Source organism: Neopsephotus bourkii, unplaced genomic scaffold, assembly GCF_033783945.1.
Source record: "Neopsephotus bourkii isolate Nb327-2 ecotype Australia unplaced genomic scaffold, CSIRO-AGI_Nbou_v1 NB_272, whole genome shotgun sequence".
NCBI lineage: Eukaryota > Metazoa > Chordata > Aves > Psittaciformes > Psittacidae > Neopsephotus > Neopsephotus bourkii.
The window spans coordinates 14,407,162-14,421,258 of NW_026900781.1; the positions used below are offsets into that span (position 1 = coordinate 14,407,162).

Genomic DNA, 14,097 nt, shown 5'->3' on the forward strand with positions numbered 1-14,097 from the left:
AGCTTCATGATTACTATGAAGCCATTGCAATGCACCCAAGAGATAACACACCTCCTGCAGAGACTGAAAGGTGAACTGCAGTCTGGGTTTCCAGTTCTCTATTTAGACTAATCCCTAAACTAAATTTACTGAGGTTCACTCAGAGCATCTATTCAAGGCAAATATGTAGCACTAACTTGGAGAACCAATATCAGTTTTGTACCTTTGATCACAAAATTTTAAAGTTATATCCATCTTACTGCACATAATGTTTTTTTCACCCACAACACAGCTTTTCTGTTTTTATACCTTCCCAGACACAGCTGCATTTCCAGAACTGCTCTGTGACTATCCAGCTTAATGTTCATTCATTGTGAAAGAAACTGGTTTTTGCCAAAATCTGCTTCACAGGCTTGAAAAATTCCCAAATACATTCCTTATCCGTTCTGAGAGGGATGAGATACTTGCTATCTCAGCTCAGCACGTTCAAGCCATAGCTAGGCAATTCTTTTGAAAATATTAGACATCTGGTTAGCCCAAATTTTGTAGACGTTTGAAGAAAATTCTCACAGCTTTGCATTCAGAGTGGTGTTTGAAGTTTGAGTGGAAAGTATTTCCTCTCCCCTGAGCTAGCAGTCATCAAGCTCTACAAGAAAGAACATACAGAAAAGAATAATAACGAAAATTCTCTTTCCTGAAAAATTGATACAAAGTTTTCTTTGAACAATGTAAGGTCTTTTAAAATTAAAAAAAGAAAAAAGAGAAACTCAAACCCAACTACTTGCCATTACTATCTGTGTTGGACAGTTGTAGGCTACATTTATTCACATGCATTATAAGTTTTAGATCTACAAAAAACCCCAGATAATAGGCTGAGATTAATCATTTATATCAACAGTTGTCAGATCTTGTCAAATGTTGAGGTTTACATGGGACATGGATATACAGATAAGTCAGAGTGAACTTACAGATTTTTTAAGTTATAAAGTAGTTTAAATGTTATACCTGTTGGCTACGACTACATGATTTAGGGTGCTGAATGATTATGATTTGGAGACTTAGAGAACTGATTTTAGTTCAAGTCAGTTTCAGGTATCAAACAGATAGGTTTCCTACACCTACAGAATACTTTTCTAATCCACATGTCTATGCCTTTGGAGCCTGAGCAGGCAGACAGCTAGGAGCTGATAATGACAAGGAACATCATAATTTTCTAATTCATTAATATGTGGGTTTTTGACACAGACTACCCTGATTAATATGAGAGATGTACATCCAGTGCAAGAATGCAGGGAAAGTACGTAGTGGGTGTTTGTGCTGGGGCAGAGTTAATTTTCTTCATAGCAGCTAATATTGGGCTATGTTTTTGACTTTTGCCGAAAACAGTGCTGATAACACAGGGATGTTTTAGTTATTGCTGAGCAATGTTTACACAGAGTCAAGGCCTTTTCTGCTTCTCACACCACCCCACTAGTGGGTAGGCTGGGAATGTGCAAGAGCTTGGGAGGGGACACAGCTGGGACAGCTGATCCCAACTGGCTAAACAGGTATCCCATACTATATAATGTCATGCTCAGAATATAAATCTGGGAGAAGAAGAAGGAAGGGGAGGATGTTTGAATTGATGGCATGTCTTCCTCAGTAACTGCTTGGAATGATGGAGCCCTGCTTTCCTGCAGATGGGTGAACACCTGACTGTCAATGGGAAGCAGAGAATGAATGCCTTGTTTTTCTGTGCTTGCATGCATGGCTTTTGATTTACCTATTAAAATGCTTTTATCTCAAAGCATGAGTTTTCTTAATTCTCTTGCCTGACCCACTAGGGGAGAAATGAGCAAGCAGTGATGCAGTGCTTAATCACTTGCTAGGGTTGAACCACAACAGTATTGACACCTGCAAGACCTATAGCAGAGTCCTGAAAAGAATTTGCTCTCTTGTTACCATGTAACTGAGAACTTCTATCCTTGAGAAAAAATATTTAACAAAAGCCACAAATCTTCAATATATTTTAATCTAGTTTTCACTACATGCCGTTGTTCATCTTCTTTGCCAACTCTTATTTTCTGCATTATTGTCACCACTTGAGCGTCTAACTAAAGTGGTGTTTAATATTAAACTGGAGGGTTCATTGCTTTCCTTGTTATCATGTCCTTCAGCAGTCAAAAATATATTTTCATCAGAATTAACACTAACAGTTCCTTTAATCGACATTAGGTATGTTAGGTCACTAATGTAACTGTCTGTATTGTCTTCTCAGTAAGGGTTAAGCTTCATGTGGTTATTAACAAATTCTTTTTCAACTGAAGACATGGGGGTTTCACAATCACAGGACATTAACTGTGAAGCATTTACTGATTTGTTAGGATTGTTATGCATCCATCTTTTGTCAGCAAAGTAATATTAGAGGAGCTTTTTAAAATCTACCCAGAATACACAAAAACGAAATATGATAACTTCATTTTAATTCTACTAAACCCAAGAAAATAGGTTCTTATAGTTGCACAAAAGGTGTATTCAAATGTATCAGCAAACTGATTCAGACAAATTTGAACTCATTGTGTTAATTTGTGGTTTGAAGTCTATATCTGAGCTGGGTCTTAAGAACAAAACCAGATCTTAATAGAAGCTATTTCTTATGGTAAAGTGACAGATCTCTAATCAGCCTCATTGGGCTTCTATCTTCCTGTACAGAGGTGTGACATCTAAACACTACTTAAGAGCTTGTTACTGTTCACTAAAATGCTCTGAACTGTCAAGAAAGACCCACAAAGATATCTAGATTTGTAGATTAGAGCTGCTAAAATTCTTCTGGCTGGTAGAATCTGCAGTGGCACAATGCTTCACTATGAAGCACAATCAATTGTTTCTTAAGTGGCCATTATTTGCGAAGTAGACAGTCTGTTCATTAGTGGAACTGATGAAGAGTGAGATGTTAAGAGAGAGTATTTTACTTTCAGCTTTCAGACCTGCAAGGGAAATATGCAGAGGGAAAGTGAGCGTCCAGAATCTCCATTCCTCATCTTTACAGCTATATCCTTAGAAATGCAAAGAAAGCAGAGGAACAGCTTTGATGACTTGCCAAAGGCTGACTTTTACAGCATTTCATGCCTCAGATAGTTTAATCATATCATGGTGCTTTTCCTCAGATATCGGTTTGAGACAAGTCTAGTCATGAGGGTGAAAGAGCCTAGGCTATTTAGCCTTGATTTGTCAGAAACTTGTAATTCTTCCTCATACAAGAAAAATCCCAGTCTTTCAAAAAGTGCAGAACTATGAACACAAGCAACACTGGTCTTCTAGTAGTGCACTTCTTTCACAGTCCTACACAAAAGTGGAATTGATACTACTTGTGAAGGTTGTCAGGATGTATGAGAAGTAGGTTACCGCTTGTAGTGCCCAAATATAACCTCCACCATCACTGCAAAACTCCGCTGCAATGAGGCTTTGACCCTGAAACTTTAAAAGTATGATATGAACAGCTACACTTTAAGAGGACTACTTACCGAAGACGGTAACAGTAAGACTTGCTTTTAAAAGGTTGATAATTGGTCTTAAAGGTGTTATTCTGAAGCTGTTGGTGAGAGAGAATAAAACAGCCAGGTATGGCTTCATTTCTATCACTTCTGCTCAGAAACTGGTGAATGCAAAGGACCTGACAAAGGACCTTTCCATGTTAAATGTATGAGACGGGCATACTCTTGTTCCCCAGCTTCAGAAGGGAGTTTCAGCTCAGGCAGAAAGATCATTAGACCTAAGTGTTTGTCAAGCAGATATTAACACAGGATTTTCTTCTGTCCCATGAGGTTCTAGAAATTCCTAGTGCTTTTGAATGTCATGGTGACAACATGACTCAAATTGTAGCATTTGATTATTCATTTGATAGACTGTCACATACCTCAGAAGTTCAGGCAGAAAGTTAGAAGGCTCATTACAGTAATTAAGATCCACAGTCTCGGTAAATCTGGGATACTTGGGGAACTGACCTTTTGGGGTGAGCTTTTGTGTCTTGCTGACCAGAACTTGCCATTTAGAAAAGGCTGCAACAATCTTTTAATATTGAAAATATTAAAAAAATATATATATTTATGTAAACATATATATATTTGGGGGTTGGAACTAGATGATCTTAAGGTCCTTTCCAACCCTAGCTATTGTAAAATATTAGGTAACTGAACTGTTAAGCTCTCAGTCAAAAAAAACTCTTACCTTTTCAAGCTTGATATATCTCCATTTAAGACAATAAATTTTAAACTCCATTATGACATCTTGAAAAACATAATAGTTTCTTCTGGTTACATCTTCCTGTTAACATGTCATCTGCAGAATTTATAGTACTGCCACAGGACCTGTAGCACAATCTTTTCATTTCAGATTCTTAGAGATCAATGATATAATAATATGGTATTAGCTCCAAATACCGTATGACAATAAAAAAGAAGTTCTAACACATCTAAATGTTATAGCTGGCAATTTTCACTTTAGATATCAGTAGTGATTTCTGCTTGTTTTGCATCTATTCATAGCCTTGGCTTCTATCTGTGCTGCAGTTTTCTTTGATTTTATACCAAGAAATGTCGGAAAATATTTATAATTTATTATTTATTTAAGGAATCTTGTCAAGATGAGGTTTTTCGTTGGTTTGGGGGCTTTTTTGTTTTTGTTTTTGGTTTTTTGGTTGTTGTTTTTGGTTTTTGGTTGGGTTTTTTTTTGGTTTGTTTGTTTTTTTCCAGTTCAACAATGTATCACAAGCCTTCCCTCTTTTCTTGTAACAGCCGGTTTGAAATGTGAGAATTTGGTTAAAACTGAACAGTTTCTTCTCTTTTCTCTTAGCCACACTTTGAGGTATATTCCCAGAGGTAGCTGTGAAAAATACATTGCAACTGGAAGCAAGTATGTTCAGAATAATTTATTTTGTCTGAAATTGGACATGCTCTATGCATTGTGATAACACAATTTTCTTTTTTGGTGCATATTGCATACAATGATGAAATATGTATTGCATCTGATGATCCTAAACAACTAAGCAGTTGTCACAGCATGACAAATCACTGCATAGCAGAACATTCAGTGCAGCTGCTGGAAGCCTACATTCTCCTGCAGCAATAGTAAATAGGTTGCAGATTCATCAACTCAGTAAGCCTCAGATTTTTATTCCCAAGGAGTTTCTTTCAGTAAGACTCAGCACATCCATTACCCAAACGTATTGGCCTACAGTTATTACTTCTCCATTAAAAAAAAAAAATAAAAAAAAATCAATGACATGACCTTTCTCAGTCTCTTCACACTGAAATGCTATAATATAAATTCTTACTTCTGAATGAACCAATTGTACTGATGTAGATGAGAATCTCTTGCTCTATGAACCAATTGTACTGATGTAGATGAGAATCTCGCTCTATGCTTGTGACATCCAGCCCAGTAAAGACAACAGAACACTTTCTGTCTAGGACAATGAGTGAAAAATTAGGTTTTATTATGCATGAGTAGCTCAATAAATTTATTATTTTCTAAAAGAGGCTTTTGAACCTATGCAGCCATCTTCTAGGAAAAAAGGTTTACATTGGTACTCAGCTGCCTTTGAGGGTTATTGCTAATTTTGTTTCTGATGGGTATATGTGATTCTTCTATAAATCAGATGACAGTACTGCATGACAAACGGAAGAAGACCTGTACATTTCAAGGGAATGCACTGGCCATGTAATGGAGTCACTTCTGCCTGGAGATTTGAAGAGCCACTTCATTAAATCACGCTCAGGCAGACCTGGAGGCTGGAGTTCTACTGCCTCCAAAGCAACTAATAATGCTAAGTCTGCAACTGCACAACTTAAAGCAAAACATTATGTAGCTTCACCTCTGTGCTGGCCTTGCACACGTTACTGCCAACAGACTTCCTCTGAACAAAAAAGCATGTTTTACTCCTATGCTCCTTTCTGCAGTTTTCATACTCTCACTCCTCTCCCTAAGTACCTCCAGTTTATGTATCTTGCAGCCTCCCTGACCTCCTCACGAGCAATCAGTCCTGTCCCCAGCCTCTCTCTCAAGGACCTGTGGGAAGGGAATTTGTAAGGCTGACATACTTGGACCCTTATTACCTAACACTTGACAATACAGTCCCTTTCCCAGATGCCTTTTCCTTTCTCCAGTCCTGGAATTCCCTTATATTCCAACTGTAGCAGCCAGCAGCCAATAATCACAGTCACACTGCCACAGTAGTAGTAAAGAAGTAGTATCACCTGCTCGTCTTTGAAGCCTTGAGTTGTTCTGGCAGTAGCCTAACCTGCTATTTTCTCCATAACAAGAAGCATGGAAGACTACTTTCATTCCTTGGCTATGACAATTTTGGAACCAGTGACAGTCCTTGATCTATGATATCTCAGTTATAGGATCAACATTCCTGTAGCAATCTTGGACTTAATTGTCTTGGGAGTCCTACTCAAGAGACTAAACACTCCTTAATGTACACTGTGAATAATGCTTTTCTTTCCCTTAAACACACATGCATAAACCAAGATACATAACCTTCAAGATTTAGATGTTTTCTCAACTGCTGTAAGCATATGAATTGAACATCATTAATATTTAGACAAAACCATTCATTTTTTATGCTCTTTGTGATCAAGAAAATCCCCTGATGATATTGAGAAATTCTGCTCTGTAATTTCTAGTTATGAAGCAGAATTCACAATACTCTATTTTTAAATTGAGAGTTTTGACAACTTTGATAATTTCTCTAGTTATACCACTATTTTTTATGCACAGCCAAAAATGTGAAATAACTTTCAATCATAGGTGCATCTCCTAGGCAATAGAACCTTTGAGGTGTGCTTGTACATAATTTCCCAATGTATGGAAAGAAGGGGAAGTTAAGTGGTAACAATCAGCTCCTCCCAACACTGTTTCATATACATTTTAGCTACTTTCAGCTTTAAACCCTGATTGATCATTTGCCTAGTTAAGATAATGAAAAATAAACTTTGCAAATATTTCTATTTCATGAGAGCAACAGAAGCAAGGACACATTTTAGAATTATAACCAAAATACACTGACTTTTTTTTCCCTTCCCCCTTCCAACCTAATGAAAAATGCAGCATCCCAAAGGTATGTTCTCCATTACGAGAAGACTCCTACTCAGATGGATTCTGTAGAGCATAAATAACCTTTTCTAAACTGGTGTTTATCTCTGACATGAGGCCTGTCACCCACCATAAACAATAGCCTTTCCTTAATGCTCATCTTGCAGCTTTGTCAGGGCTTGCAGCATGGCTTTGTTCAGTCTTTGAAGAATTTTCTGTAAACAGTGATCAATTTTTTACTTGATTCATGTTACCATTTAAAATTAATTGTGGCAAAGTTTAAATGACAGCATAACAAATTAAACAAGAGGGGTCCCTAGGCATTTATGATGTTAACAGCCGAAGCACTATAACAAATACTTTTCCAATTTAAAAAGGTCTAGCTCATTAACTGTAAAGGAAAGATCATTTCAGGTTTTCAAATGCAGCAGGCTACTAAACAGTCAACTAACTATTGAGTCCTGTCTTGTTCTCCAATATGAATGTTAATAGAACTTTATTAATTGACCATTATATCTAAGAGAGAGCAAACAATCCATTTCAGACTTAGTAATTGCTTAAACGAGCCCAATTACAGGACACTTTTAATGACAACTATTACATTCACAAATTCAGCGTATGTACAGTCTGCATTATACTGTCTGCATTATACTGTCTGCATTTGAAATTTAAGTTCTGTGCAGTAACCAAAACAATGATTATGCTGCAATAGTGACAGTAATGGTTACATTTTCACTTTCATATAAGCAATTTTATTATTCGCCACTTTTATCCATTGCTTACTATTTCCAGTCATGCATACTGCAGCTGGCACACATGTTGCTGACTGGGTTGATTTTTTACGTTCTTAAGGACATCTCAGCATGCAGAGAGTCCACATGTAAAAAAAAAAACATATATATATAGTTGGGGAAAAGAACCACAGGTTGAGCTGCAGCTTGAAGTACAGAATGTTTTTTATTCTGCCAAATCGTATGCTTCACTCTAAGGAGAACATTCGAGATGGCAGGAAAAAAATTCTTTAAGTTACTCAGGAAAAAAGAAATCCCCAGGAGTACGGAGATGATAATTTGCAAAGAAGCTTTTAAACAGAAAGGTACAATGCATGGAGTTTCAGCTCAGATGAACTACTACAAATCAGGAAGTAGCTTCTTGTTGTAGGATAAAATTAGATGAAGTGATGTGACTGTATCTAACTGTACGCTAGAGATCTACACAGCCAAGTTCAGACTGAGTTTGTAGAGACAGAGTTTTTCACACTCTATCATTTCTCCTAATTATGAAAGAAGAGATACTAATACTTTAATCAAGAAGACATAGTGAAGATGGATACTCTACAGATTTGAGGTAGGAACATATTTGCACTAAGAACAGGGAGTTCACAGAAATGTTCCGATTCCATATATATGTACAGAATGTTATCTTCAAAAGCAACCACTACTGCTTAGTTTTTAAACCAAGATAATTTTTATCACAGGTGTTTCATGGATATGCAACAGGGGACATATATTTTGAAGAAAAACTTCTTAAGCAGAAAGTAATGAAGAAAACCCTGTTCACCAAAGATAACTGCAGTCAGTTATCATAACCCTCCGGAGAGATGGGAGGCAGGCAGATCTGAGCCTTAACAGAAAATCTGCTTAACAACCTTCCTCAGCCATGGGAAGACTGATTCAACTTCAGAAGATCTTGTTTTCATCCTCTTTAGTTTCATTTTTAGTGTTCTTAGAGGAGTTTTACTTGTGTGCAACTGATTCTTGAGAATTCCAGTTTCATGAAACGAGAAGCCCCAGATCAGAAATTCCCAACCTCACTTGAGGTGCAAGGATCCAGATCAAGGCCACTCTGAGGATTTAACAGTCGAATGATGAGCTGTATCTAGCCTGGGAAATAGCCCCCAGCTCCATCATATTTAACTGCTTTTCATCTGAAGACAGTCACACTATGCCTAGAATCAACTTCTATCCATGTGGCAGTGAATTCTGATTTAGATAGAAATGCTCCTACTCACTATTTTGCCACAAATCTCAGAAAGCATACCACATTTTGAGATTACATGCATAACCATATAGAGAGAAAGCAGAATCCATGAAGCTGTTTTGTCCAGGACAAGAGCCGTGTTGATTTATGCCTTGGAAAAATCAAAGTTCACAGTTGAATCTAATTCCAGTAGCTTGACAATTTACATACACTACCAGCTTTTGCAGAAAAAAGAAAGGGTGGAAAAGGGCAATAGCCCATTTTTCTTTTTTCTCTGCAGTACATTCCTCTTTATTTCCACAGAGCATGTCTTCAAAATGTTATTCCCTTCTGTATCTATTTCTGAAGAAATATTTATTTTCATTTTGACGTTTAATTGCTATAACCTCTCACTGGATGCCATGTCCCTTGAAACAAGGAATACAGGCCTGCATTTCTGTTTCTCTTGTGAAAGTCTAATCCTACTCTCTAAGGTTTAAAGATTACACTGGCATTTTTGTATCTTTTCTGTTTTGTGTCAGAATGTAACAATAGTTTTAAATTCCTTTTACTTGAAAGTGAGTAAGAATCAGTGAACATTAAAGGCAGGTTCATCTTCATCCTGAAGAATGACTTATTTCAGGGAAGAGAATAAAATGTTACAGTAAATGTAGTATTCTGAAATGCCAGTTTCATTCAACCTGTCTCCACAGGAGAGATTCAGTACAGATGGATTTCAAAACAACAGTGAAAATGAAATTAATGTTAAAGAGCAATTAACTTACTATGTGCAATCTCAAAATTCTACACTCTTCACATTCCTATGCGAATGCAATTTGCTGCTAGTATTCTAGCATATTCAATTTTCTTAAGAACTAAGATCACAACCTCTTGAGGAGTGAATGAAGATAGCAGGAGCAGTTTAACCAGGAATACTAAAATTATATCTGAAGCCATTAACTCCTGAGGAGACAACTGCCTCAAAAAGTAGGCACTATGAGAGATGCTTCCCAGCAAAAATGTTTTTACATCATGACAGATCTTTCCCATTCTTGAGCTATTTCAGCTGAGCAAAGTCTGAAGAAGTACTTACATATATTTAAAAAAAATGAGTGCTACCATCTTTCCTGGTGAGTCTCTTTGCCTGCTTTCATGGGCTTTTCTTTCTTTCAAAGTATCATCATTTTATACAAGATGGACCAAGATGGGTTAGTATAAGATAAAATTTTTTTAAGATAAGTAGGCAACTCCTGAGATCTTTAAATATCTCTGGTTTACATTATATGAGAAAATGCGTTCCAAAAAAATTTTGAAGTTTCACTCAGAATAATCTCCTTTGAATGCTTTATGCTGCCATTCACATCCAGAAGGAAACATGAGCAATGTAAGAAAACAGGAGGAATAATCATTGTCTCAAGCAAAGAGTCTTAATATTCAAGAAATTAAAGAAATTCCAAACCCAATTAAGAAGTCTAGATTATAAATCCTAGTAAGTAAAGAGTTGACAGTGATATATCTTTGCAAATCTGTAGAAGTGTCTTCTTTGAAATAGATATTAACCCACCCCTGCCATATTACTGGCATTTCCATACACAACTTAGGAGCACCTCCTGGACATCAGTCAGCAGAGTAAGACACAGGACTCACCTGGGACGTTCCCTGAAAAAAGCATTGCACAGTCCATTAAAGTCTAGTATTAGGAAGAGCCTTTAGCAGGTGACATCATGGAATCAAGCTTTTCCCAAAATAAATATTAGGTCCCTTTAAGAAAAAAGACCAAATTATTTTACACAGTGTATCAGTCTATGCGCACTCCTTCCAAGCCCCCAGAGAGGAGTTTTTGACAGGACAAGAGGTAATGTGTACAAACTGAAACACAGGGGGATCCCTCTGAACAACAGGAAACACATTATCTGTTGTGAGGGTGACCAAGCACTGGCTCAGATTGCCAGGGGTGGTGGAGTAACCATGCTTGGGGACATTCAAAAGCTGACTGGACATGGTCCTGGGTGCCGTGGTTTAAGCCCAGCCAGTAACTCAGAACCACACAGCCATTCACTCAACCACCCACATACACCTCCCTTCCAGGCAGGATGGGGAGGAGAATCAAAAGAATGCAAACCCTACTGACTGAGATAAGAACAGTCCAGTAACTGAAGTATAATATAAAATTACTACTAATAATAATAATGATAACGGAAATAACAAGGGGAGAGAATATAAAACTAAAATGGGAAAAGGAAAACAATAAACACAAGTGATGCACAATACAATTGCTCAACACCCTCCAACTGATACGCAGTCCAACGCCAAGCAGCAATTGCTCCCTTCCGGGTAACTCTGCCTAGTTTATATGCTGGGTATGATGTGCTGTGGTATGAAATACCCCTTTGGTTAATTTGGGTCAGGTGTCCTGTCTCTGCTTCCTCACAGCTTCCTGTGCCCCTCCTTACTGGCAGAGCATGAGACTGAAAAAGTTGCTGATTGGAGTAAGTGCTACTTAGCAACAACCAAAAACATTTGTGTGTTATCAGCATTGTTCTCCGACTAAAGCCAAAACACAGCACTGCACCAGCTACTAGGAAGGAGAAAAACAACTATTACAGCTGAAAACAGGACACTGGGCAACTGGCTCTAAGTGGCCAGTTGAGCAAGGGGTCAGACCTAGTTGCCTCCAGAGGTCTCTTCCAACTTCAGCCGTTCTGTGATTCTCTTTTTACTACTTTTGGGGTAGTTCCCATGGCTGTAATTCACCTGGAGGCAACCTGACTTCCATTCCTAGATCCTAAAACTTTGTGCAGAAGGTATAAACCTTTACGGAGCCTATAATTTTCCAGTCTTAGCACTTCCAAAGCCTACGGTTTATATAATAAACACTTATCTTTATGTAAAAGACAGGCTGAAATCCTGAAGGCTTAGTAAGCAGCAAAAGAGAAATTTTAACTCATTTGTTTCTGAAGAATCTGGTTGGAGCCAATAACTTCTCTTGAGCTCTTCCTGTGTGAAATGACAAATTCCTAAGTCTGAACTTTTACTGATATTTTACTTACATATTTAAAAATATGGTTTGCTAATGTCTTTCTATGTAAGCTTTGAATCAATCAGTGCTTCATAGGTCTTAGGTCTTAACTTTTTTCAGGTCTGTGAAGTCTGCAGGCTGAAGAGTCAAGCAGTCAGGCCCTCTGACCCTTCTTTTGATTCTCACTGTTCAAAGACAGTAAAGATCCCAGGTAAGTAAGTAGCTTCATTCAGAGTAGAATATTACCTTCTCTTTTGGCAATTTTGCTTTCACCGCTTTCATGTAACACCTGTGACATCTTGAAAATGTACTTCCCTGAGCCTTTTATTTATTGATGTGAAAGCTGAAGTAGTTCTCCCAAAAAGGTATTCTTTGTTGCAAAACGTGAGACAGAAAAAGTGATTAAGACCCATTTCCTTGGCCAACCAATAGAAAGCACTGATCAAGATGTTCCAGATAGCACCAGAGCTTTCTTAGTCTAAGAAAATCTCAGATATGCATCAGATGCAAGGCAATAGTCATCCCCCTATCTAGCTGGGGTCCTCTGTCAAGGCTGAGTTGCTAGACAAGGAAGCACAACTACAGAAACAAGTGGCCTGAAGGAAGGTACTTTTCCAGACCAATATTCTCAATAGCTAGGAAGGAGGATGCATAGGCAAAGAAAAAGTTTCAGCAGCATATACTTCCATTGGACAGTACATGCATAGACAGGCCTACCTTCATAGAAGTGAATGTGTTTAGTTAAGAATTGTTCAGCATATTTCTCACAAATATAGGTTAGTCTGCAGAGAATGATATTTAGTCAGAGAAACAATTATTATTTCAAGTACAAAATGAGGAGGAAACATTATTTAGTAACTGTGTGAAAAAAAAAGGAATCATATTTATGCATTTTATAGGCAATTATGCAGAAGTATCAGAATAAAATGTTATTTTAGCTTATGCTGACACATGATTTCAATAGGCATCTTTATTACACAAAATATGCATAACAGATCAATGTGAAGTTAATTTTATTTTAATTAAAACTTTCTTCATATTTATTATGAAATCCATCTCTCATTAACTACAGCTCTTTTGTTCTCAGTGACTCACTGAGTACATCCTCTAAGAAAAGGAGTATCATCAGCCAGGAGTTCACAGATCAAGGATGTCTGCTAATAGCACAGTACTTCTTTGAGCTGAATACACGAGCGACCAGAAGTTTCTTAAAGTTTTCCCTAGCCTAAAGTACCTGCAGTCGTAGGACTCATGATGATGACAGCTGCACTTTGTTGTTGTTGGAGGTTGCCACTTTGAAATGATTATGTAAAGATAACAAGATCCCACTGTTGCAGCAGTTGTGCTTTTGGGTAGAGGAAGGCAGGGAGAGCCTACTTTTCCACTTTTCTACACACATGACAATATTACACAGTTCCAGTTGTCAGCAATAAGAGAAATCCCTGGGTTACCTTTTCATTACAAGGGCACACCAAAAAATGAGGTACTGGCTTAAATCCATTTGGGAACCAATGCTGTTTACCTAAAGCTACTAAGATTAAACTGCACTGCTCCTGGTTATTTTGGTAGCCCTTCTAGTTTCAGCTATAAAATCCAGCAAAGAGCTGAGAGTGGGCAGCTAATTTAATTGATAGAGTAGGGTTCTTTTCATAAGCAGAGGGTAACTCCATGTCTCACTCTAAAACTCTAAAACTAAAAGCTCTACCTGTGTTTTTACTGTCTCACTAAAAACACCAGCTGTGTTTTTAATTATCCAATTTTTCAGGAAGCACTGTTCCCCATGTACACACAAACAACCCCAGGTATGCTTCCCAAAGCCACCCTCCAGTTAATCTCTCTAGTTTCAGGTCTTCTCTCACCCACTAGTTGATTAAAGAGAATAAACCCAGTAATGCCTAGTCCCTATTTGTTATAAATATGCACATCGCAGACCACTTTCCAATACAACCTGACTTTCAAGCAGCTTTTCAGACCCACCCCACAGCTTCTTCACCCTCTTCTGCTTTTCTCTTCTCACCATGTCACACAGTCTCTTCATCAGCTACCATCTGTCACAGCCACTAAAC

At 37.7% G+C, this 14,097-nt stretch overlaps 1 protein-coding gene across 1 annotated transcript in view; it reads right to left on the reverse strand.

Annotated features, from left to right (window-relative positions):
* Positions 1-256: 256 nt before the first annotated feature.
* The window catches only part of CUNH5orf22 (chromosome unknown C5orf22 homolog), a 41,774-nt gene continuing 27,933 nt past the window's right edge, over positions 257-14,097 (reverse strand). Inside the window, exon 9 of the mRNA XM_061346681.1 lies at positions 257-625. Within this exon, the coding sequence (XP_061202665.1) occupies positions 619-625 (7 nt within the window). The 3' untranslated portion in view covers positions 257-618. The remainder of the gene's footprint in view (positions 626-14,097) is intronic.